The sequence below is a fragment of the Nerophis lumbriciformis genome, linkage group LG16 (assembly GCF_033978685.3).
Source record: "Nerophis lumbriciformis linkage group LG16, RoL_Nlum_v2.1, whole genome shotgun sequence".
NCBI classification, from domain to species: domain Eukaryota; kingdom Metazoa; phylum Chordata; class Actinopteri; order Syngnathiformes; family Syngnathidae; genus Nerophis; species Nerophis lumbriciformis.
In genome coordinates this window covers 6434961-6461622 of record NC_084563.2, presented here as the reverse complement: position 1 = coordinate 6461622, position 26662 = coordinate 6434961, and the positions used below count along the sequence as shown (strand labels likewise).

At 36.1% G+C, this 26662-nt stretch overlaps 1 protein-coding gene across 4 annotated transcripts in view; it reads left to right on the top strand.

The window, feature by feature from the left end:
- Positions 1-13462: 13462 nt before the first annotated feature.
- The window catches only part of arap3 (ArfGAP with RhoGAP domain, ankyrin repeat and PH domain 3), a 49725-nt gene continuing 36525 nt past the window's right edge, over positions 13463-26662 (top strand). For 3 of the 4 annotated variants that reach the window (XR_009816927.1, XM_061976571.1, XM_061976569.1), the window contains exons 1-3: positions 13463-13610; positions 23404-23508; positions 25356-25503. Coding sequence is in view for 3 of the 4 variants with exons in the window: in XM_061976571.1 (XP_061832555.1) it covers positions 25433-25503 (71 nt within the window). In the remaining variant the exon portion in view is untranslated. The remainder of the gene's footprint in view (positions 13611-23403; positions 23509-25355; positions 25504-26662) is intronic. The other variant, XM_061976570.1, reaches the window with a different exon arrangement.

The window sequence follows — 26662 nt, the reverse complement described above, 5'->3', positions numbered from 1 at the left end:
GAAAAAAACTCAACCTAATAGGTTGACAATTAGAAACCTTGGAGGGGACTGCAGATGTTTCCCGCTTTTTATTTGACCCCTTTATGCTCCTAATTTCTCGATTTAAATTTCTAAACAAAAAATAATTCAATGTTTTTCTCGTAAGATTACAACTTTTATTCTCATATTATTGCGACTTAATTCTCGAACTGTTTATTTTTATTGTAATAAATTGAGTTAAAACTTCACAACTTAATTTTGCAGTACTGTAAATTAAATCTCCAAAAAATAAAAAATATTGCTGTTTTTCTCTTTTTATTACACCTTTATATTCTCGTAGTTTCACCATTTAAATCTATAAACAAAAAATATTACAATGTTTTTCTCAACTTTATTCTCATATTGTAACTTAATTCTCGAAAAAAAATTATTTTTCTTGTAATATTACATTTTACTTAAAACTTTACAACTTTATTTTTGCAATACTGTAACTTAAATCTCCAAAAAATAATTTTTATATCCGTTTTCCCCTTTTTATTACACCTTATATTCTCGTAATTTCACCATTTAAATCTCTAAACAAAAAATAATTATACTATGTTTTTCTTGGAAGATTACAACTTTATTCTCAATATTGTGACCTAATTCTCGATTTTGTTTGTTTTTGTTGTAATATTACACAGTTAAAACTTTACAACTTTATTTTTGCAATACTGTAACTTAAGTCTTCAAAAAATAAAAGTTGCTCTGTTTTCCCTTTTGTAATATACCTTCATTCCCATAATTTCACCATTTAAATCTCTAAACAAAAAATAATTCTAACATGTTTTTCTTGTAAGATTACAACTTTATTCTCATATTATTGTGACTTAATTCTCGAAAAATGTTGTTTATTTGTCTTGTAATATGTTTTAGTTAAAACTTTACAACTTTATTTTTGCAATACTGTAACTTAAATCTCCCAAAAAATTTAATAAAAATGATGTTCTTGTTCCCTTTTTATCATACCTTTTATTCTTGTACTTTCACCATTTAAATCTGTAAACAAAAATTCAAGAATGTTTTTCTCGTAACAGATTACAACTTAATTCTCATGATATTGTGACTTAAATTTATTTTATTTTTTTGTAATATCACAACAATTTAGTTGCAACTTTATTTTTGCAATACTGTAACTTAAATCTTCAAAAAATAAAAACATTTATTTCTGTTTTTCCCTTTTTATTATACACCTTTATTCCCATAATTTCACGATTCAAATCTCTAAACAAAAAATATTACAATGTTTTTCTCAACTTTATTCTCATATTATTGTGACTTAATTCTCGAAAAATGTTGTTTATTTTTCTTGTAATATGTTTTAGTTAAAACTTTACAACTTTATTTTTGCAATACTGTAACTTAAATCTCCAAAAAATTAAAATTTTTATTGCTTTTTCCCCCTTTTTATTACACCTTATATTCTCTTAATTTCACCATTTAAATCTCTAAACAAAAAATAATTCTACAATGTTTTTCTTGCAAGACCAACTTTATCATATTATTGTGACTTAATTCTCGAAGAATTGTGTTTTTTATTTTTTTGTAATATTACAGTTTTAGTTAAAACTTTACAACTTTATTTTTGCAATACTGTAACTTCAAACTTAAAAAAAAAAAAAAAAAAAAAAAAAACTTGCTCTGTTTTCCCTTTTTATATTTCATTCCCATAATTTCACGATTTAAATCTCTAAACAAAAAATAATTCTAAAATGTTTTTCTTGTAAGATTACAACTTTATTCTAATGACTTAATTCTCGAAAAATTGTGTTTATTTTTCTGATATTACGTTTTAGTTGGAACTTCACAACTTTATTTTTTGCAATACTGTAACTTAAATCTCCAAAAAATAAAAATAAAAATGTTGTTCTTGTTTGTTTTTCCCTTTTTATCATACCTTATTCTTGTAATTTCACCATTTAAATCTAAACAAAAAATAAATTCAAGAATGTTTTTCTTGTAACAGATTACAACTTTATTCTCATGATATTGTGACTTAAAATAATTTTATTTTTTTGTAATATCACATTTTAGTTACAACTTTATTTTTGCAATACTCTCCCAAAATGTTTTTGTTGTAACATTACGTTTTAGTTAAAACTTTACAACTTTATTTTTGCAATACTGTAACTTAAATCTCCAAAAAATAAAAACATTTATTTCTGTTTTTCCCTTTTTATTATGCACCTTTATTCCCATAATTTCACGATTCAAATCTCTAAACAAAAAATAATTCCACAAAGTTTTCTTGTAAGATTACAACTTTATTCTCATTGTGACTCAATTCTCGAAAAAAAAATATTTTTCCTGTAATATTACGTTTTAGTTAAAACTTTATTTTTTCAATACTGTAACTTAAATCTCCCAAAAATAAAAAAAAATGTATTGCGGTTTTTCCCTTTTTATTACACCTTTATATTCTCGTAATTTCAGCATTTAAATCTCTAAACAAAAACTGATTCTACAATGTTTTTCTTGTAAGATTACAACTTTATTCTCATAATATTGTGACTTAATTCTCCAAAAATGTTTTGTTGTTGTTGTAATATTACACAGTTTTAGTTAAAACTTTATTTTTGCAATACTGTAACTTAAGTCTTCAAAAAATAAAAAAGTTGCTCCGATGTTTTCCCTTTTTATTATGCCTTCATTCCCATAATTTCACCATTTAAATCTCTAAACAAAAAATAATTCTATAATGTTTTTCTTGTAAGATTACAACTTTATTCTCATTATTGTGACTTAATTCTCGAAAAAATTTTATTTAGTTTTCTTATATTACGTTTTAGTTGGAACTTCACAACTTTATTTTTTGCAATACTGTAACTTAAATCTCCAAAAAATAAAAATAATGTTTGTTTTTCCCTTTTTATCATACCTTATTCTCGTAATTTCACCATTTAAATCTGTAAACAAAAAATAAATTCAAGAATGTTTTTCTTGTAACAGATTACAACTTTATTCTCATAATATTGTGACTTAATTTTTTTTTTTTTTTTAATATTACATTTTAGTTACAACTTTATTTTTGCAATACTCTCCCCAAATGTTGTAACATTACAATGTTTTAGTTAAAACTTTACAACTTTATTTTTGCAATACTGTAACTTAAATCTCCAAAAAATAAAAACATTTATTTCTGTTTTTCCCTTTTTATTATACACCTTTATTCCCATAATTTCACGATTCAAATCTCTAAACAAAAAATAATTACACAAAGTTTTCTTGTAAGATTACAACTTTATTCTCATATTATGGTGACTTAATTCTCGAAAAAAAATTATTTTTCTTGTAATATTACGTTTTAGTTAAAACTTTATTTTTGCAATACTGTAACTTAAATCTCCAAAAAAAATAAAAAAAATGTATTGCGGTTTTTCCCTTTTTATTACGCCTTTATATTCTCGTAATTTCACCATTTAAATCTCTAAACAAAAACTGATTCTACAATGTTTTTCTTGTAAGATTACAACTTTATTCTCATAATATTGTGACTTAATTCTCCAAAAGTTGTTGTAATATTACACAGTTTTAGTTAAAACTTTATTTTTGCAATACTGTAACTTAAGTCTTCAAAAAATAAAAAAGTTGCTCCGATGTTTTCCCTTTTTATTATGCCTTCATTCCCATAATTTCACCATTTAAATCTCTAAACAAAAAATAATTCTATAATGTTTTTCTTGTAAGATTACAACTTTATTCTCATTATTGTGACTTAATTCTCGAAAAAATGTTATTTAGTTTTCTTATATTACGTTTTAGTTGGAACTTCACAACTTTATTTTTTGCAATACTGTAACTTAAATCTCCAAAAAATAAAAATGTTTGTTTTTCCCTTTTCATCATACCTTATTCTCGTAATTTCACCATTTAAATCTGTAAACAAAAATTCAAGAATGTTTTTCTCGTAACAGATTACAACTTTATTCTCATGATATTGTGACTTAAAATAATTTTATTTTTTTGTAATATCACATTTTAGTTACAACTTTATTTTTGCAATCCTCTCCCAAAATGTTTTTGTTGTAACATTACGTTTTAGTTAAAACTTTACAACTTTATTTTTGCAATACTGTAACTTAAATCTCCAAAAAATAAAAACATTTATTTCTGTTTTTCCCTTTTTATTATACACCTTTATTCCCATAATTTCACGATTCAAATCTCTAAACAAAAAATAATTCCACAAAGTTTTCTTGTAAGATTACAACTTTATTCTCATTGTGACTCAATTCTCGAAAAAAAAATATTTTTCTTGTAATATTACGTTTTAGTTAAAACTTTATTTTTGCAATACTGTAACTTAAATCTCCAAAAAATAAAAAAAATGTATTGCGGTTTTTCCCTTTTTATTACACCTTTATATTCTCGTAATTTCACCATTTAAATCTCTAAACAAAAACTGATTCTACAATGTTTTTCTTGTAAGATTACAACTTTATTCTCATAATATTGTGACTTAATTCTCCAAAAATGTTTTGTTGTTGTTGTAATATTACACAGTTTTAGTTAAAACTTTATTTTTGCAATACTGTAACTTAAGTCTTCAAAAAATAAAAAAGTTGCTCTGATGTTATACCTTCATTCCCATAATTTCACCATTTAAATCTCTAAACAAAAAATAATTCTATGTTTTTCTTGTAAGATTACAACTTTATTCTCATTATTGTGACTTAATTCTCGAAAAAATGTTATTTAGTTTTCTTATATTACGTTTTAGTTGGAACTTCACAACTTTATTTTTTGCAATACTGTAACTTAAATCTCCAAAAAATAATGTTGTTCTTGTTTGTTTTCCCCTTTTTATCATACCTTATTCTCGTAATTTCACCATTTAAATCAGTAAACAAAAAATAAATTCAAGAATGTTTTTCTTGTAACAGATTACAACTTTATTCTCATAATATTGTGACTTAATTATTTTTTTTTAATATTACATTTTAGTTACAACTTTATTTTTGCAATACTCTCCCCAAATTGTGTTGTTGTTGTAACATTACAGTGTTTTAGTTAAAACTTTACAACTTTATTTTTGCAATACTGTAACTTAAATCTCCAAAAAATAAAAACATTTATTTCTGTTTTTCCCTTTTTATTATACACCTTTATTCCCATAATTTCACGATTCAAATCTCTAAACAAAAAATAATTCCACAAAGTTTTCTTGTAAGATTACAACTTTATTCTCATTGTGACTCAATTCTCGAAAAAAAAAAAAAAAAATTCTTGTAATATTACGTTTTAGTTAAAACTTTATTTTTGCAATACTGTAACTTAAATCTCCAAAAAAAAAAAAAAAAAAAAAAATGTATTGCGGTTTTTCCCTTTTTATTACACCTTTATATTCTCGTAATTTCACCATTTAAATCTCTAAACAAAAACTGATTCTACAATGTTTTTCTTGTAAGATTACAACTTTATTCTCATAATATTGTGACTTAATTCTCCAAAAATGTTTTTTTGTTGTTGTAATATTACACAGTTTTAGTTAAAACTTTATTTTTGCAATACTGTAACTTAAGTCTTCAAAAAATAAAAAAGTTGCTCCGATGTTTTCCCTTTTTATTATGCCTTCATTCCCATAATTTCACCATTTAAATCTCTAAACAAAAAATAATTCTATAATGTTTTTCTTGTAAGATTACAACTTTATTCTCATTATTGTGACTTAATTCTCGAAAAAATGTTATTTAGTTTTCTTATATTACGTTTTAGTTGGAACTTCACAACTTTATTTTTTGCAATACTGTAACTTAAATCTCCAAAAAATAAAAATAATGTTGTTCTTGTTTGTTTTTCCCTTTTTATCATACCTTATTCTCGTAATTTCACCATTTAAATCTGTAAACAAAAAATAAATTCAAGAATGTTTTTCTTGTAACAGATTACAACTTTATTCTCATATTGTGACTTAATTTTTTTTTTTTTAATATTACATTTTAGTTACAACTTTATTTTTGCAATACTCTCCCCAAATTGTGTTGTTGTAACATTACAATGTTTTAGTTTAAACTTTACAACTTTATTTTTGCAATACTGTAACTTAAATCTCCAAAAAATAAAAATGTTATTCCTGTTTTTCCCTTTTTAATATACACCTTTATTCCCGTAATTTCACGATTCAAACCTCTAAACAAAAACAAATTCTACAAAGTTTTCTTGTAAGATTACAACTTTATTCTCAAATGTTTGATTTAATTCTCAAAAAATTGGGTTTATTTTTCTTGTAATATTATGTTTTAGTTAAAACTTTACAACTTTATTTTTGCAATACTGTAACTTAAATCTCCAAAAAATAAAAAAGTTACTGTTTTTCCTTTGTATTATACCTTTTATTCTCATAAGTATAGCTGTTATTGTACCTAATAAGGAAGAAAGTCTGTGTAATCACCACCAGGTGACAGTAGTAACTTACTTGTCCAAAATAGTACAATTTCAAGAGATTTGCCCCAATAAACACTTTCACAATTGGCAACAAACAAATAAAGCCTATTTTCGGATGTGGATCGTTTACCTGCTTGTTTGAAATATTGCGGTTTTGAACATTTTAAAGATCAACCAATCAATCAAAGTTTATTTATATAGCCCTCAATCACGAGATTGAGACCTAGTAGCTAACAATGAGAAACCTTGGAGCGAACCGCAGAAACCAGTCCATAGTCCAGTCCATAGTGGATCTAACATAATAGTGAGAGTCCAGTCCATAGTGGATCTAACATAATAGTGTGAGAGTCCAGTCCATAGTGGATCTAACATAATAGTGTGAGAGTCCAGTCCATAGTGGATCTAACATAATAGTGAGAGTCCAGTCCATAGTGGATCTAACATAATAGTGTGAGAGTCCAGTCCATAGTGGATCTAACATAATAGTGAGAGTCCAGTCCATAGTGGATCTAACATAATAGTGAGAGTCCAGTCCATAGTGGATCTAACATAATAGTGTGAGAGTCCAGTCCATAGTGGATCTAACATAATAGTGTGAGAGTCCAGTCCATAGTGGATCTAACATAATAGTGAGAGTCCAGTCCATAGTGGATCTAACATAATAGTGTGAGAGTCCAGTCCATAGTGGATCTAACATAATAGTGAGAGTCCAGTTCATAGTGGATCTAACATAATAGTGAGAGTCCAGTCCATAGTGGATCTAACATAATAGTGTGAGAGTCCAGTCCATAGTGGATCTAACATAATAGTGTGAGAGTCCAGTCCATAGTGGATCTAACATAATAGTGAGAGTCCAGTCCATAGTGGATCTAACATAATAGTGTGAGAGTCCAGTCCATAGTGGATCTAACATAATAGTGAGAGTCCAGTTCATAGTGGATCTAACATAATAGTGTGAAAGTCCAGTCCATAGTGGATCTAACATAATAGTGAGAGTCCAGTCCATAGTGGATCTAACATAATAGTGTGAGAGTCCAGTCCATAGTGGATCTAACATAATAGTGTGAGAGCCCAGTCCATAGTGGATCTAACATAATAGTGTGAGAGTCCAGTCCATAGTGGATCTAACATAATAGTGAGAGAGTCCAGTCCATAGTGGATCTAACATAATAGTGTGAGAGTCCAGTCCATAGTGGATCTAACATAATAGTGAGAGAGTCCAGTCCATAGTGGATCTAACATAATAGTGTGAGAGCCCAGTCCATAGTGGATCTAACATAATAGTGTGAGAGTTCAGTCCATAGTGGATCTAACATAATAGTGTGAGAGTCCAGTCCATAGTGGATCTAACATAGTAGTGAGAGTCCAGTCCATAGTGGATCTAACATAATAGTGAGAGAGTCCAGTCCATAGTGGATCTAACATAATAGTAAGAGTCCAGTCCATAGTGGATCTAACATAATAGTGAGAGTCCAGTCCATAGTGGATCTAAAATAAAAATGGACAAAATGGAACAAATTTGAGCGAAATTACGGAAATGAAAGAAGTTTAAGTAACACTCTTAATGTGTGACTCAAACGAGAGAGTTGTTTTAGTAACACTCTTGATGTGTGACTCAAACGAGAGTTGTTTTAGTAACACTCTTAATGTGTGACTCTTGATGTGTGACTCAAAGGAGAGAGTTGTTTTAGTAACACTCTTAATGTGTGACTCAAACGAGAGAGTTGTTTTAGTAACACTCTTGATGTGTGACTCAAACGAGAGAGTTGTTTTAGTAACACTCTTGATGTGTGACTTAAACGAGAGAGTTGTTTTAGTAACACTCTTAATGTGTGACTCAAACGAGAGAGTTGTTTTAGTAACACTCTTAATGTGTGACTCAAACGAGAGAGATGTTTAAGTAACACTCTTGATGTGTGACTCAAACGAGAGAGATGTTTAAGTAACACTCTTGATGTGTGACTCAAACGAGAGAGTTGTTTTACTAACACTCTTAATGTGTGACTCAAAGGAGAGAGTTGTTTTAGTAACACTCTTGATGTGTGACTCAAACGAGAGAGTTGTTTTAGTAACACTCTTAATGTGTGACTCAAACGAGAGAGTTGTTTTAGTAACACTCTTAATGTGTGACTCAAACGAGAGAGTTGTTTTAGTAACACTCTTAATGTGTGACTCAAACGAGAGAGTTGTTTTAGTAACACTCTTAATGTGTGACTCAAACGAGAGAGTTGTTTTAGTAACACTCTTAATCTGTGACTCAAAGGAGAGAGTTGTTTTAGTAACACTCTTAATGTGTGACTCAAACGAGAGAGTTGTTTTAGTAACACTCTTAATGTGTGACTCAAACGAGAGTTTTAGTAACACTCTTAATGTGTGACTCAAACGAGAGTTTTAGTAACACTCTTAATGTGTGACTCAAACGAGAGAGTTGTTTAAGTAACACTCTTGATGTGTGACTCAAACGAGAGAGTTGTTTTAGTAACACTCTTGATGTGTGACTCAAACGAGAGAGTTGTTTAAGTAACACTCTTAATGTGTCACTCAAACGAGAGAGTTGTTTTAGTAACACTCTTAATGTGTGACTCAAACGAGAGAGTTGTTTTAGTAACACTCTTAATGTGTGACTCAAACGAGAGAGTTGTTTTAGTAACACTCTTAATGTGTGACTCAAACGAGAGAGTTGTTTTAGTAACACTCTTAATCTGTGACTCAAAGGAGAGAGTTGTTTTAGTAACACTCTTAATGTGTGACTCAAACGAGAGAGTTGTTTTAGTAACACTCTTAATGTGTGACTCAAACGAGAGTTTTAGTAACACTCTTAATGTGTGACTCAAACGAGAGTTTTAGTAACACTCTTAATGTGTGACTCAAACGAGAGTTTTAGTAACACTCTTAATGTGTGACTCAAACGAGAGTTTTAGTAACACTCTTAATGTGTGACTCAAACGAGAGAGTTGTTTAAGTAACACTCTTGATGTGTGACTCAAACGAGAGAGTTGTTTTAGTAACACTCTTAATGTGTGACTCAAACGAGAGAGTTGTTTTAGTAACACTCTTGATGTGTGACTCAAACGAGAGAGTTGTTTAAGTAACACTCTTAATGTGTGACTCAAACGAGAGAGTTGTTTTAGTAACACTCTTAATGTGTGACTCAAACGAGAGAGTTAGGTGGAAGATAATACAGAGATTCTTTTCCGAGTCGCTTTGTGTAATTGTTTGGATGTCACATGTTAAGGTGAAGTGAATTATATTTATATAGCGCTTTTCTCTAGTGACTCAAACCCAATATCTAAGTTACATTTAAACCAGTGTGGGTGGCACTGGGAGCAGGTGGGTGAAGTGTCTTGACCAAGGGCACAACGGCAGTGACTCTGATGAACCTGGAACCCTCAAGTTGCTGGCACGGCGGCTCTACCAACCGAGCAATACCGCCCTCAAGTGGTATGATTAAATAAGTGTATAATTGTTTGGTTGTCACATGTTAAGGTGGTATTATTAAATAGGCTTATAATTGTTTGGTTGTCAAATGTTAAGGTGGTATTATTAAAAAGGTGTATAATTGTTTGGTGGTATTATTAAATAGGTGTGTAATTGTTTGGTTGTCAAATGTTAAGGTGGTATTAATAAATAGGTGTATATTAGTTTCGTTGTCAAATGTTTAGGTGGTATTATTAAATAGGTGTGTAATTGTTTGGTTGTCACATGTTAAGGTGGTATTATTAAATAGGTGTGTAATTGTTTGGTTGTCAAATGTTAAGGTGGTATTAATAAATAGGTGTGTAATTGTTTGGTTGTCAAATGTTAAGGTGGTATTATTAAATAGGTGTATAATAGTTTGGTTGTCAAATGTTAAGGTGGTATTATTAAATAGGTGTATAATAGTTTGGTTGTCAAATGTTAAGGTGGTATTATTAAATAGGTGTGTAATTGTTTGGTTGTCAAATGTTAAGGTGGTATTATTAAATAGGTGTATAATTATTTGGTTGTCAAATGTTAAGGTGGTATTAATAAATAGGTGTGTAATTGTTTGGTTGTCAAATGTTAAGGTGGTATTATTAAATAGGTGTGTAATTGTTTGGTTGTCGAATGTTTAAGTGGTATTATTAATTAGGTGTATAATTGTTTGGTTGTCAAATGTTAAGGTGGTATTAATAAATAGGTGTGTAATTGTTTGGTTGTCAAATGTTAAGGTGGTATTACTAAATAGGTGTGTAATTGTGTGGTTGTCAAATGTTGAGATGGTATTATTAAATAGGTGTATAATTGTTTATCAAAATATAACTATTGATGTCAACATTGTACACAACATTCATTAATGATTTATCAAATTATCACTATATCATAGTAGTATCGACTAGATACGCTCCTGTACTTGGTATCATTACAGTGGATGTCAAGTGTAGATCCACCAAATGGCGTTTGTTTACATTCAGGCACGCTGGCTTTTGTTAGCGATGACACCGGTGAGCTATTGTATACCCCCCGAGGGTGTGTAGTGAAGCATGTTTAGTTATTCCTCGTCCTCCAGTGATAATGCTACTTGTAAGAAACTTACTTTGTCGCCGTGGAGGCCAGGATTGGTGATTTAGAAGTAGCTACAACACTGTGGATGGATGTTAGCCGTGTGGGGCGTTATCGCTCGGTTGGTAGAGTGGCCGTGCCAGCAACTTGAGGGTTCCAGGTTCGATCCCCTCTTCCGCCATCCGAGGGCAAGACACTTTACCCACCTGCTCTCAGTCCCACCCACACTAGTTTAAATGTAACTTAGATATTGGGTTTCACTATGTAAAAGCCCTTTGAGTCACTAGAGAAAAGCGCTATATAAATATACTTCACTTTATAATTCACTTATGTCTTAAAGCACCTCTTCTTGAGGGCGTTTCAGTGTTATAACTTCACCTTTATCTTTACTTTTTACACCAAAACGCGTCCGTTCTTCCTTTTCTGTCTACACACTGTGTCTGCTTGTAAGTACTCTGTGTGTGTGTGTGCGCTGCCCAACATGCTCCTCTGCTCGCAAAAACCAGTAATGTCACCACGTGACGACAACGGGGGACCGGTACTTTTTAGAGGGCGGTATAGTACCGAATATGATTCAATAGTGACACGGTACTATACTAACACCGGTATACCGCACAACCCAAGTACAGTGTACTAATTGGTGTGTACTGATGACCCGAGTGTGGCATCATCACAACTTATTCTGTGGTTACCATGGCAACGTCAAGCTTTTCTGCGGCCGTGTGTGTGTGCATGAAGCACTTTGACGTGCGGATGACGTCACATCATGTTTGTCATGCACATTTGTGTATTTTTCATGGCGTTACAAAAAAGTGCGTTTTTGATGTTTGTGTCATGACTTTATACAAGTGTGCACCTTCAGGTCAAAGGTCGACAACGTGATTAGACGAATGCCCGCCCCCCACCTGTTTGAATGGGGCCGTGCACGTGCTCGTGCACGTGACACCGAGGCTGCAAACGGGAGCTCGGAGATGTCCGGTCAAGTGTGACTTCCTCCTTTTGTTTTGTACGCGCGGCTCCGTATTGTTTCAGACACTTCCCGTTTCCTGTCGCTCGGCAGCCGGGAGGAAACTCCACCAGCTCCTCGGGCCTTGCACTTCCTGTCTGCATCACAACGCCAGCGAAGCGCCAAGCAAGCGCGGCTCGTTCCCGCGCTGCTTCACACAAAACCGCAACCTGACGCAAACTTGTGTGTCATGTCCAACATGAAGTCTTTAAAAGCAAGCAAAAATAAAATGTATTGTCTGGATAAAACGTTTCCATCCGAAGGTTTGGAAGTCAAACCCTGCTCTGTATGCGAAGGGAAGGCGGGATTGTTCAGACCAAATTGAATTTGGTGATGATGAGCACACGTACAGACTGGTCAAAACAATTTATTTTTATGTATTCATGTATTTTTTTGTTATTTAAAAAAAAATTGTTTTTAATAATTTTTAATATTTTTTTAATATTTCTTAATTATTTTTTTGTATTTTATTTTAATTTTTTATAATTTATTTTGTAATTTTCTAAAAAAAAAGAATTTTCTTAAATTTTTTTAATATAAAAAAATGCTTTTTTATTTTTTTTAAATTTTTGTATTTTTAAAAATGTTTTTAATTGTTTTTAAATTTCGTTAAAAAAAATTTAAATGTATTTTAATTTTTTTAAATTTGGATTTCTATTTACTGTTTTAATAGTTTTTACCCTTTAAAATCGTTTTTAATCATATTTATTTTTATATTGTTTTTATGTTTTTATATTTATTTTTTGTTTTCATTCAGTCATTGGTGGAGCTAAGGATATTTGAATACAGACTGGTCAAAACAATTTATTTTTATGTATTTATGTATTTTTTGTTATTTAAAAAAAATGTTTTTAATAATTTTTAATATTTTTTTAATATTTTGTATTTTATTTTAATTTTTATAATTTATTTTTTAATTTTCTAAAAAAAAATTAAATTTTCTTTAATTTTTTTTATTTAAAAATGTATTATTTTTTAAATTTATGTATTTAAAAAATATTTTTCACATTTTTTAAATTGTTTTTAATTGTTTTTAAATTTCTTTTAAACAATTTTAAATGTATTTTAATTTTTTAAAATTTTGATTTCTATTTACTGTTTTAATTGTTTTTACCCTTTAAAATTGTTTTTAATCATATTTATTTTTATATTGTTTTTATGTTGGTTTTATATTTATTTATTTTTTGTTTTTATTCAGTCATTGGTGGAGCTAAGGATAATATTTGAATATTGTTTTTAATATTGTTATGCAGCACTTTGGAAACATTTTTGTTGTTTAAATGTGCTATATAAATAAAGTGGATTGGATTGGATTTTCATTACATTCTATGGTCAAGTTGAAGACACGACACGTGACGGGGGCGTTTAAAAATATATAAGTACATTTAGAACCTTCGCGTGTTGTATTTTACTACGTGAAATGCGTATTTAAACCTGGATTCAACGTCACTGATGGAAATTCTGTGTGGCTCAACAGAGGGAGTTTTATTTTGAAAGAAAAGCCGGAAGTAGCGGAAGTCGCTATTGTTGCGATTTGACGCCTCTGCAGCTGACCGGCGTGTTTTCCTTCCAGAACTACCAGAACTTCCAGAACTTTCTATCGGACACAGCGGACCTTGTTGTTTGGTTCTTGCTCGGTCTGGATGCGGGTCTGGCAGACAGGAAGTGGACCGGAGAGGACGTGAGTGACCGCGTCAAGTTACGTTCCAGTCCTGGCACAAAGATGTCGCCTTTGGATCAGAACCGGAAGCACGCAGCTAGACTGGTTTTACTGGTTTGGTGAAATACTAAGCGACTGGTGGAACTGGTTTTGGGATTTAAACTTACTGACTGGTTCTACTTGTTTAATAACATTGTGACCAGTTGTACTGGTTGTACTTGTACTATAGTCGTACTGGTTCTATACTGGTTGGTTGTACTGGTTGTACTGGTTTTACTTGTACTATAGCTGTGCTGGGTCTATACTGGTTTTACTTGTACTATAGTTGTACTGGTTATTTGTACTGGTTTTATACTGGTTAGTTGTACTGGTTTTACTTGTACTATAGTTGTACTGGTTATAATTGTACTGGTTCTATACTGGTTAGTTGTACTGGTTGTACTGGTTTAACTTGTACTGTAGTCGTAATGGTTCTATACTGGTTTTACTTGTACTATAGTTGTACTGGTTCTACTGGTTTTACTTGTACTATAGTTGTACTGGTTCTATACTGGTTAGTTGTACTGGTTTTACTTGTACAATAGTCGTACTGGTTCTATACTGGTTAGTTGTACTGGTTTTACTTGTACTATAGCTGTGCTGGGTCTGTACTGGTTTTACTTGTAATATAGTTGTACTGGTTAGTTGTACTGGTTTTATACTGGTTAGTTGTACTGGTTGTACTGGTTTTAGTTGTACTGGTTCTATACTGGTTAGTTGTACTGGTTTTACTTGTACTATAATTGTACTGGTTCTATACTGGTTAGTTGTACTGGTTGTACTGGTTTAACTTGTACTGTAGTCGTAATGGTTCTATACTGGTTTTACTTGTACTATAGTTGTACTGGTTCTACTGGTTTTACTTGTACTATAGTTGTACTGGTGCTATACTGGTTAGTTGTACTGGTTTTACATGTACAATAGTCGTACTGGTTCTGTACTGGTTAGTTGTACTGGTTGTATTGGTTTTACTTGTACTATAGTCGTACTGGTTTTACTTGTACTATAGTTGTACTGGTCCTATACTGGTTAGTTGTACTGGTTTTACTTGTACCATAGTCGTACTGGTGCTATACTGGTTAGTTGTACTGGTTGTACTTGTACTATAGTCGTACTGGTTCTATACTAGTTAGTTGTACTGGTTGTGCTGGTTTTACTTGTACTATAGTTGTACTGGTTAGATGTACTGGTTTTATACTGGTTAGTTGTACTGGTTCTACTGGTTTTACTTGTTAGTTGTACTGGTTGTACTGGTTTTACTTGTACAATAGTCGTACTGGTTCTATACTGGTTAGTTGTACTGGTTTTATTGGTTTTACTTGTACTATAGTCGTACTGGTTTTACTTGTACTATAGTTGTACTGGTCCTATACTGGTTAGTTGTACTGGTTTTACTTGTACTATAGTCGTACTGGTTCTATACTGGTTAGTTGTACTGGTTGTACTTGTACTATAGTTGTACTGGTTCTATACTGGTTAGTTGTACTGGTTGTAGCCCACTGGTTGTACTGGTTTACTCGTTTAATAACATTGTGACCAGTTGTACTGGTTGTAGCCTACTGGTTTTACTTGTACTACAGTTCTACTGGTGCTATACTGGTTAGTTGTACTGGGTTTTACTTGTACTATAGTTGTACTGGTTCTATACTGGTTAGTTGTACTGGTTGTAGCCCACTGGTTGTACTGGTTTACTCGTTTAATAACATTGTGACCAGTTGTACTGGTTGTGGCCTACTGGTTTTACTTGTTTTACTTGTACTATAGTCGTACTGGTTCTATACTGGTTAGTTTTACTGGTTGTAGCCTACTGGTTTTACTGGTTCTACTTGTACTATAGTTGTACTGGTTAGTTATACTGGTTACACATGTTTCACTTGCTTCACTATAGTTGTACTGGTTGCAATCTACTGGTTCTACTTGTACTATAGTTGTACTGGTTTTGTACTGGTTGCACATTTTTCACTATAGTTGTACTGGTTGCAATCTACCGGTTGTAGCCTACTGGTTTTACTGGTTTTACTTGTCCTGTAGTCGTACTGCCTCTATACTGGTTAGTTGTACTGGTTGTAGCCTACTGGTTCTACTTGTACTATAGTTGTACTGGTTAGTTGTACTGGTTGCACATGTTTCACTATAGTTGTACTGGTTGCAATCTACTGGTTGCACAAGTTAGTTGTAGCTTGTTTCACTATAATTGTGCTGGTTTTATACTGGTTAGTTGTACCGTTGGCACTAGTTATATGTAGCCGACTGGTTGGTGAGGTTTTACCTTATTTCTTAGTTGCACTGGTTCTTTACTTGTTAGTTGGACTGGTTGCACAATTGAGTTGTACTAGTTTAGCTGGTTAGTTGTGCTGTTTGCACTAATTGTAGGCTATTGGTGGTTGCACATGTTTTGCTTGTTTGGCTTCAATACTGGTTCAACTGGTTAGTTGTACCGGTTGCACGAGTTAGTTGTAGGCTACTGGTTGCACGGGTATTGCTTGTTGTACTATAGTTATTTAGCTTCCAAAATGGTTTGTTGAACTGGTTTGTTGCATTAGTTAAACTACTGGTTGCACAGGTTTGTGTACTATAGTAGTACTGGTTAAACTAGTAGTTTATAGCCCTCGTCCAGTGGTTCTCAATTATTTTCTGTCATGCCAGACAGAATTTTTTCCCCACAGTTTTTCACACCCCCTTGAAGTTATTGTTTATTTTTTTGATCTGCACTAGTCAAGATAGTTATTTACCAACTTTCAAGAGATTATTACGCTATTCCTTTCCCCGACATCTCACTAGTTAAGAAGCACTGAGTTTAAAAGACTCTTAGAAAAGGCTCAGTCTCATTTTTAAGGGGACGTATTCATTGAAGTCCACGTCCAATCAACATCAAAAATCAGTTTGATATAATTCCAGTTGTCTCTTTTTGTAACTCTTTTTAAATTCAAAGATATTCTTGCAACTTTTTAAAGTCTTTCTTTAGAGAATTCCATGCTTTCAAATATCATCAAAATGTTCAGAGAATCTGGAGAAATCACTGCACGTAAGCGGCAAGGCCGTGACCTTTGATCCCTCAGGCGTTACTGCATTAAAAAAAAAAAAACGACATCCGTGTGTAAAGGATATCACCACATGGGCTCAGGAACACTTCGGAAAACCACTGTCAGTAACTACAGTTGGTCGCTACATCTGTAAGTGCAAGTTAAAACTCTACTATGCAAAGCCAAAGCCGTTTATCAACAACACCCAGAAACGCTTCGCTAGGCCCCCGAGCTCATCTAAGATGGACTGAATGGAAAAGTGTTCTGTGGTCTGACGAGTCCACATTTCAAATTGTTTTTTAGAACCTATGGACGTTGTGTCCTCCGGACCAAAGAGGAAAAGAACCATCCGGATTGTTTTAGGCACAAAGTGTGCATGTGTGATGGTATGGGGGTGTATTAGTGCCCAAGACATGGGTAACTTACACATCTGTGAAGGCACCATTAATGCTGAAAGGTACATACAGCTTTCGGAGCAACATATGTTGCCATCCAAGCAACGTTACCATGGACGCCCCTGCTTATTTCAGCAAGACAATGCCAAGCCACGTGTTACAACAGCGTGGCTTCATAGTAAAAGAATGCGTGTACTAGACTGGCCTGCCTGTCTCCCATTGAAAATATGAAGGCTAAAATATGAGCTGTACATCAAGCAAGAATCGGAAATAATTCCACTTCAAAAATGTGTCTCCCCAGTTCCCAAACCTTTACTGAGTGTTGTTAAAAGGAAAGGCCATGTAACAAAGTAGTAAAAATGCCTTTTTTGCAATGTGTTGCTGCCTTTTAATTCTAAGTTCATGATTATTTGCAAAAAATACCAAAGTTTCTCAGTGTGAACATGAAATATCTTGTCTAAAACAACCGTGTGTGTCGATGCGGCAACAAGTAAGGATCTGTCTTAAAGTCAGCAGTGACAGATCTCCTGAAGGAAAAGATATCTGCTTCCTTTCCAGTTGTCTTTTCCGGTGTCCAGCAATTCCCTGCAGGCATGTATTGTCTCACGGTGACACACAAACAGTAACAGGATGTCTTCCTCTTCACAAACTCCCTGCTATGATGTCGTCGTCATCCACGAGGCGTTTCCTGTTGAAGACCTTTTTCCAGTCAGCACATCTTGTGCTTGCCCGCAGGTGTGTCAGCAACACCCGGACTTTTACTGGTTCTACTTGTACTATAGTTGTACTGGTTAGTTATACTGGTTGCACATGTTTCACTGTAGTTGTACTGGTTGCAATCTACTGGTTGTAGCCTACTGGTTGTACTGGTTTTACTTGTACTGGAGTCGTACTGCTTCTATACTGGTTAGTTGTACTGGTTGTAGTCTACTGGTTTTACTGGTTCTACTTGTACTAAAGTTGTACTGGTTTTGTACTGGCTGGTTATACTGGTTGCACATGTTTCACTTTCTTCACTATAGTTGTACTGGTTGCAATCTACTGGTTGTAGCCTACTGGTTGTACTGGTTTTACTTGTATTGGAGTCATACTGCTTCTATACTGGTTAGTTGTACTGGTTGTAGGCTACTGGGTTTACTGGTTTTACTTGTACTGTAGTTGTACTGCTTCTATACTGGTTAGTTGTACTGGTTGTAGCCTACTGGTTTTACTGGTTCTACTTGTGCTATGGTTGTACTGGTTTTGTACTGGTTAGTTATACTAGTTGCACATGTTTCACTTGCTTCACTATAGTTGTACTGGTTGTAGCCTACTGGTTCTACTTGTACTATAGTTGTACTGGTTTTGTACTGGTTAGTTATACTGGTTGCACATGTTTCACTTGCTTCACGATAGTTGTACTGGTGGCAATCTACTGGTTGTACTGGTTGTAGCCTACTGGTTCTACTAGTACTATAGTTGTACTGGTTTTGTATTGGTTAGTTATACTGGTTGCACATGTTTCACTATAGTTGTACTGGTTGCAATCTACTGGTTGTAGCCTACTGGTTGTACTGGTTTTACTTGTACTGGAGTCGTACTGCTTCTATACTGGTTAGTTGTACTGGTTGTAGCCTACTGGTTTTACTGGTTAGTTATACTGGTTGCACATGTTTCACTTGCTTCACTATAGTTGTACTGGTTGCAATCTACTGGTTGTACTGGTTGTAGCCTACTGGTTCTACTTGTACTATAGTTGTACTGGTTTTGTACTGGTTAGTTATACTGGTTGCACATGTTTCACTATAGTTGTACTGGTTGTAGCCTACTGGTTGTACTGGTTTTACTTGTACTGGAATCGTACTGCTTCTATACTGGTTAGTTGTACTGGTTGTAGCCTACTGGTTTTACTGGTTCTACTTGTACTATAGTTGTACTGGTTAGTTGTACTGGTTGCACATGTTTCACTTGCTTCAATATAGTTGTACTGGTGGCAATCTACTGGTTGTACTGGTTGTAGCCTACTGGTTCTACTTGTACTATAGTTGTACCGGTTTTGTACTGGTTAGTTATACTGGTTGCACATGTTTCACTATAGTTGTACTGGTTGCAATCTACTGGTTTTAGCCTACTGGTTGTACTGGTTTTACTTGTACTGGAGTCGTACTGCTTCTATACTGGTTAGTTGTACTGGTTGTAGCCTACTGGGTTTACTGGTTTTACTTGTACTGTAGTCGTACTGCTTCTATACTGGTTAGTGGTACTGGTTGTAGCCTACTGGTTTTACTGGTTCTACTTGTGCTATAGTTGTACTGGTTAGTTATACTGGTTGCACATGTTTCACTTGCTTCACTATAGTTGTACTGGTTGCAATCTACTGGTTGTACTGGTTGTAGCCTACTGGTTCTACTTGTACTATAGGTGTACTGGTTTTGTATTGGTTAGTTATACTGGTTGCACATGTTTCACTATAGTTGTACTGGTTGCAATCTACTGGTTGTACTTGTTGTAGTCTACTGGTTGTACTGGTTTTACTTGTACTGGAGTCGTACTGCTTCTATACTGGTTAGTTGTACTGGTTGTAGCCTACTTGGTTTACTGGTTTTACTTGTACTAAAGTTGTACGGGTTTTGTACTTGTTAGTTATACTGGTTGCACATGTTTCACTTGCTTCACTATAGTTGTACTGGTTGCAATCTACTGGTTGTAGCCTACTGGTTGTACTGGTTTTACTTGTACTGAAGTCGTACTGCTTCTATACTGGTTAGTTGTACTGGTTGTAGCCTACTGGTTTTACTGGTTCTACTTGTGCTATAGTTGTACTGGTTTTATACTGGTTAGTTATACTGGTTGCACATGTTTCACTTTCTTCACTATAGTTGTACTGGTTACAATCTACTGGTTGTAGCCTACTGGTTCTACTTGTACTATAGTTGTACTGGTTTTGTACTGGTTAGTTATACTGGTTGCACATGTTTCACTATAGTTGTACTGGTTGCAATCTACTGGTTGTACTGGTTGTAGCCTACTGGTTCTACTTGTACTATAGTTGTACTGGTTTTGTACTGGTTAGTTATACTGGTTGCACATGTTTCACTATAGTTGTACTGGTTGCAATCTACTGGTTGTACTGGTTGTAGCCTACTGGTTGTACTGGTTTTACTTGTACTGGAGTCGTACTGCTTCTATACTGGTTAGTTGTACTGGTTGTAGCCTACTGGTTTTACTGGTTCTACTTGTACTATAGTTGTACTGGTTAGTTATACTGGTTGCACATGTTTCACTATAGTTGTACTGGTTGCAATCTACTGGTTGTAGCCTACTGGTTGTACTGGTTTTACTTGTACTGGAGTCGTACTGCTTCTATACTGGTTAGTTGTACTGGTTGTAGCCTACTGGTTTTACTGGTTCTACTTGTACTATAATTGTACTGGTTAGTTATACTGGTTGCACATGTCTCACTATAGTTGTACTGGTTGCACAAGTTAGCTGTAGCCTGTTTCACTATAATTGTGCTGATTTTATACTGGTTAGTTGTACCGTTGGCACTAGTTATATGTAGCCGACTGGTTGGTGAGTTTTGACCTATTTCTTAGTTGTACTGGTTCTTTACTTGTTAGTTGGACTGGTTGCACAATTTAATTGTACTAGTTTAGCTGGTTAGTTGTGCTGTTTGCACTAATTGTAGGCTATTGGTTGTTGCACATGTTTTGCTTGTTTGGCTTCAATACTGGTTCAACTGGTTAGTTGTACCAGTTGCACGAGTTAGTTGTAGGCTACTGGTTGCACGGGTATTGCTTAGTGTACTGTAGTTATTTAGCTTCCAAAATGGTTTGTTGTACCAGTTGCATTAGTTAAACTACTGGTTGCACAGGTTTGTGTACTATAGTGGTACTGGTTAAACTAGTAGTTGATAGCCCTCGTCCAGTGGTTCTCAATTGTGGTCTGCAGGTGTGTCAGCAACACCCGGACTTTCTGGTGTGCCGCCCGCAGAGTGAGCCCCACCAGGTCCGGTCCAGGTCGCTGGCAGGACGTCTCCAGCATGGCGAGGACACCAGATGTCAAAGCAAACAATGGAGGACATTTCTCTGTCCACCAATCATCTGCTCCGCCCTTAGGCGTGCCTTCCTGTCATGGAAGAGACGGTTTTTTTTTTGGTTTTTTTAGCAGTTTGTTGAAGTTCCTCTTTAGCATGGAGCGGACTCACGTTCGTGGTTGACGTCATGTATTTGCAGAGGGAGAACAATCCTCCTTGTGTGTCCGCTAGGCTGGCTCGCCACCCTCGCCGCCTCGCTCTCATCTGAGTGACAGGTGGGCGGGGCTTTTGTCAAGGTGACCAATGGCAGCCTAGGACAAGCTAACTTTGATGGTGTTACCATAGCAATAGAAAAGGAACTCGCTCGTTGTCTTCTTTAAAATGTACAAAAGCAGTGAAGTTGTCACGTTGTGTAGATGGTAAATAAAAAGAGAATACAACAAATCCTTTTCAACTTATATTCAATTGAATAGACTGCAAAGACAAGATATTTCATGTTCACACTGAGAAACTTTGGTATTTTTTGTAAATAATCATGAACTTGGAATTTAATGGCAGCAACACATTGCAAAAAAGGCATTTTTACCACTTGTGTCACATGGCCTTTCCTTTTAACAACACTCAGTAAAGGTTTGGGAACTGAGGAGACACATTTTTGAAGTGGAATTATTTCCCATTCTTGCTTCATGTACAGCGTAAGTCGTTCAACAGTCTCCCTTCTCATATTTTAGCCTTCACACATTTTCAATGGGAGACAGGTCTGGACTACAGGCAGGCCAGTCTAGTACACGCACTCTTTTACTATGAAGCCACGCTATTATAACACGTGGCTTGGCATTGTCTTGCTGAAATAAGCAGGGGCGTCCATGATACCGTTGCTCGGATGGCAACATATGTTGCTCCAAAAGCTGTATGTACCTTTCAGCATTAATGGCGCCTTCACAGATGTGTAAGTTACCCATGTCTTGGCCACTAATACACCCCCATACCATCACACATGCTGGCTTTTACACTTTGCGCCTATAACAATCCGGATGGTTCTTTTCCTCTTTGGTCCGGAGAACACCACGTCCACAGTTTCCAAAAACAATTTGAAATGTGGACTCGTCAGACCACAGAACACTTTTCCACTTTGCATTAGTCCATCTTAGATGAGCTCGGGCCCAGCGAAGCGTTTCTGGGTGTTGTTGATAAATGGCTTTGGCTTTGCATAGTAGAGTTTTAACTTGCACTTACAGATGTAGCGACCGACTGTAGTTACTGACAGTGGTTTTCTGAAGTGTTCCTGAGCCCATGTGGTGATATCCTTTACACACTGATGTGGCTTTTTCATGCAATACCGCCTGAGGGATCGAAGGTGCGTAATATAATGGCTTACGTGCAGTGATTTCTCCAGATTCTCTGAACCTTTTGATGATATTACAGAGCGTAGATGGTGAAATCCCTAAATTCCTTGCAATAGCTGCTTTAGAAATATTGTTCTTAAACAATTTGCTCAGGCATTTGTTGACAAAGTGGTGACCCTCGCCCCGTCCTTGTTTGTGAACGACTGAGCGTTTCACGGAAGCTGCTTTTATACCCAATCATGGCACCCACCTGTTCCCAATTAGCCTGTTCACCTGTGGGATGTTCCAAATAAGTCTTTGATGAGCATGCCTCCACTTTCTCACTCTTTTTTGCCACTCGTGCCAGCTTTTTTGAAACATGTCGCAGGCATCAAATTCCAAATGAGCTAATATTTGCAAAAAATAACAATGTTTCTCAGTGTGAACATGAAATATCTTGTCTTTGCAGTCCATTCAATTGAATATAAGTTGAAAAGGATTTGCAAATCATTGTATTCTCTTTTTATTTACCATTTACACAACGTGAAAGTTGTCACTGGTTTTGGGTTTTGTACTTTGTAAGTATCAGTACTTGAGAGAACAAACCCCTTTTTAGCTGGAACGCACTAAAGCCTGTTCTGTGGACAATCAGAGACATTTCTTCCAAAATACAGAAAAACCTCAAAACGTCCCTCATGTCCACTTTCCAAAAGTCCAGCCGGCCATTCAGGTGGCAAACACAGGGGTCAAAGTTGACGCATTCCAGACTTTTGTCAGGAAACACACTCCACCCATCAACTTCAGGAAGTGTGTGTGTGTGTGCGTGTGTGTGTGTGTGTGTGTGTGTGTGTGTGTGTGTGTGTGTGTGTGTGTGTGTGTGTGTTTACTTCCTCCTAAGTCATGTGGCAGCTTGTCAGGCTGTGATTGGTCGGTCTTCATCAGCTGCTCGCTGGACAAAGTCGGCCATTGATGTTCACCACTGGGTCACTAACAGCGCACTTTTTGTCGCCACCACAGTGGCCCCGCCCCCATCCCGAGGAGGTGGCAGCCGCAGACACACAGTACTAAGCTCGTGTTGGCTGCTCTATCACCGCTCAGAGGCCATCGATACAAGATTAATAGGTAGGTAGGTCTTTATTGTCATTGCACAAGTACAACAAAACTCTGTTTTCAGCAGAAACCTGTTGAAGATTAGACAAACAGTGTACAGGGTTACAGAACAAGATTAGACAAACAAACAGTGTACAGGGTTACAGAACAAGATGAGACAAACAAACAGTGTACAGGGTTACAGAACAAGATGAGACAAACAAACAGTGTACAGGGTTACAGAACACGATGAGACAAACAAACAGTGTACAGGGTTACAAAATAAGATTAGACAAACAGTGTACAGGGTTACAGAACAAGATTAGACAAACAAAGAGTGTATTGTGTTACAGAACAAGATTCGACAAACAGTGTACAGGGTTACAGAACACGACGAGACAAACAGTGTACAGGGTTACAGAACAAGACGAGACAAACAAACAGTGTACAGGGTTACAGAACAAGATGAGACAAACAAACTGTACAGGGTTACAGAACAAGATGAGACAAACACAGTGTACAGGGTTACAGAACAAGATTAGACAAACAGTGTCCAGGGTTACAGAACAAGATTAGACAAACAGTGTCCAGGGTTACAGAACAAGATTAGAGAAACAAACAGTGTACAGGGTTACAGAACAAGACTAGACAAACAAACAGTGTACAGGGTTACAGAACAAGATGAGACAAACAAACAGTGTACAGGGTTACAGAACAAGACGAGACAAACAAACAGTGTACAGGGTTACAGAACAAGATTAGACAAACAAACAGTGTACAGGGTTACAGAGCAAGATTAGACAAACAAACAGTGTACAGGGTTACAGAACAAGACGAGACAAACAAACAGTGTACAGGGTTACAGAACAAGATGAGACAAACAAACAGTGTACAGCGTTACAGAACAAGATGAGACAAGCAAACAGTGTACAGGGTTACAGAACAAGATTAGACAAACAAACAGTGTACAGGGTTACAGAACAAGATTAGACAAACAAACAGTGTACAGGGTTACAGAACAAGACGAGACAAACAAACAGTGTACAGGGTTACAGAACAAGACTAGACAAACAAACAGTGTACAGGGTTACAGAACAGAAACGCTGATTGGTCGCCACAAGGCGCCCCGTAAAAGATGGGGAAAAAGGTCAACGCTGAGGGAGGATGAGTAAAAAAATACAATCTAGACTGGGCTCCTAGGGGGGCCCAGTCTGGAGTGGGAAAAAACCTCCATAGCAAAGCACATATACATATTACAACATACATCTCCGGACTTGCAACAGAGGGGAGGGAGTGGGGGCCATGGTGGCTGGCTGCAGCTCTTTAGGCGCTGCCCAGCTGTCCATCACCCCTAAGAGATTCGCATCAAGGGTGTTGGGTATGTGTGTGTTGCGTATATTTTTTGTGGATGCATGTGTGTGTGTAAGCCTGTAGTGTGTCTCTGTTCCGCGGCCTTGGTGTCGTGCAGTCGCTAGTCCAAAGTCAACAACAACAGGTGTGTGTCCATAAGAGACAAGAAAGGAGTTTGTTGTGTCTTCGCCACACTGTCCTTCGGGAGAGTCTTGAAGCCAGGGAAACACTCCAAGTTAGAATGTTTTGTATGCGAGTGAAAATTAAATTTGTTTTTCACTCTAAATTGTCTATGACTGGTCCTCAAATTCATCCTGCGAGGCAGACAGTCCGATGTGATCCAGATCACAAGAGTGTCCACAGTTCTTCCCGCATCCTCCAATCATTCAATCATATTAACAAATAGAATACTTTCCGATCTTCTTCATCTTTTGTCTTACTTTTTCACTTACGAATAACCAACAGACATTCTAAAGACGAAAGGTCAACCTGTGCTAACATGCTATTATCTAAGCGTTTTGGTGCCACAGGCTGACGAGCTGAGATGCAAGGCCATTGCGGGCGTCAGTGATGGCGGCGGGAGACGACGCTCTGACCCGAGCCGACGATGGTCGTCATGGCGTCGCTGGATGCTAACACGGCGGTTGAAGCTCTCCTGGCTGGCATCCATCTGGAGAGGTGAGAATTAATAGGAACAAACTTTTTGAAGAAGGGGAACCGGAGGGTGTGTTCTAACTATCGTGGGATCACACTCCTCAGCCTTCCCGGTAAGGTCTATTCAGGTGTACTGGAGAGGAGGCTACGCCGGATAGTCGAACCTCGGATTCAGGAGGAACAGTGTGGTTTTCGTCCTGGTCGTGGAACTGTGGACCAGCTCTATACTCTCGGCAGGGTCCTTGAGGGTGCATGGGAGTTTGCCCAACCAGTCTACATGTGTTTTGTAGACTTGGAGAAGGCATTCGACCGTGTCCCTCGGGAAGTCCTGTGGGGAGTGGTCAGAGAGTACGGGGTATCGGACTGTCTGATTGTGGCAGTCCGCTCCCTGTATGATCAGTGCCAGAGCTTGGTCCGCATGGCCGGTAGTAAGTCGGACACGTTTCCAGTGAGGGTTGGACTCCGCCAAGGCTGCCCTTTGTCACCGATTCTGTTCATAACTTTTATGGACAGAATTTCTAGGCGCAGTCAAGGCGTTGAGGGGATCTGGTTTGGTGGCTGCAGGATTAGGTCTCTGCTTTTTGCAGATGATGTGGTCCTGATGGCTTCATCTGGCCAGGATCTTCAGCTCTCACTGGATCGGTTCGCAGCTGAGTGTGAAGCGACTGGGATGAGAATCAGCACCTCCAAGTCCGAGTCCATGGTTCTCGCCCGGAAAAGGGTGGAGTGCCATCTCCGGGTTGGGGAGGAGATCTTGCCCCAAGTGGAGGAGTTCAAGTACCTCGGAGTCTTGTTCACGAGTGGGGGAAGAGTGGATCGTGAGATCGAGAGGCGGATCGGTGCGGCGTCTTCAGTAATGCGGACGCTGTATCGATCCGTTGTGGTGAAGAAGGAGCTGAGCCGGAAGGCAAAGCTCTCAATTTACCGGTCGATCTATGTTCCCATCCTCACCTATGGTCATGAGCTTTGGGTTATGACCGAAAGGACAAGATCACGGGTACAAGCGGCCGAAATGACTTTCCACCGCCGGGTGGCGGGGCTCTCCCTTAGAGATAGGGTGAGAAGCTCTGCCATCCGGGAGGAGCTCAAAGTAAAGCCGCTGCTCCTCCCCATCGAGAGGAGCCAGATGAGGTGGTTCGGGCATCTGGTCAGGATGCCACCCGAACGCCTCCCTAGGGAGGTG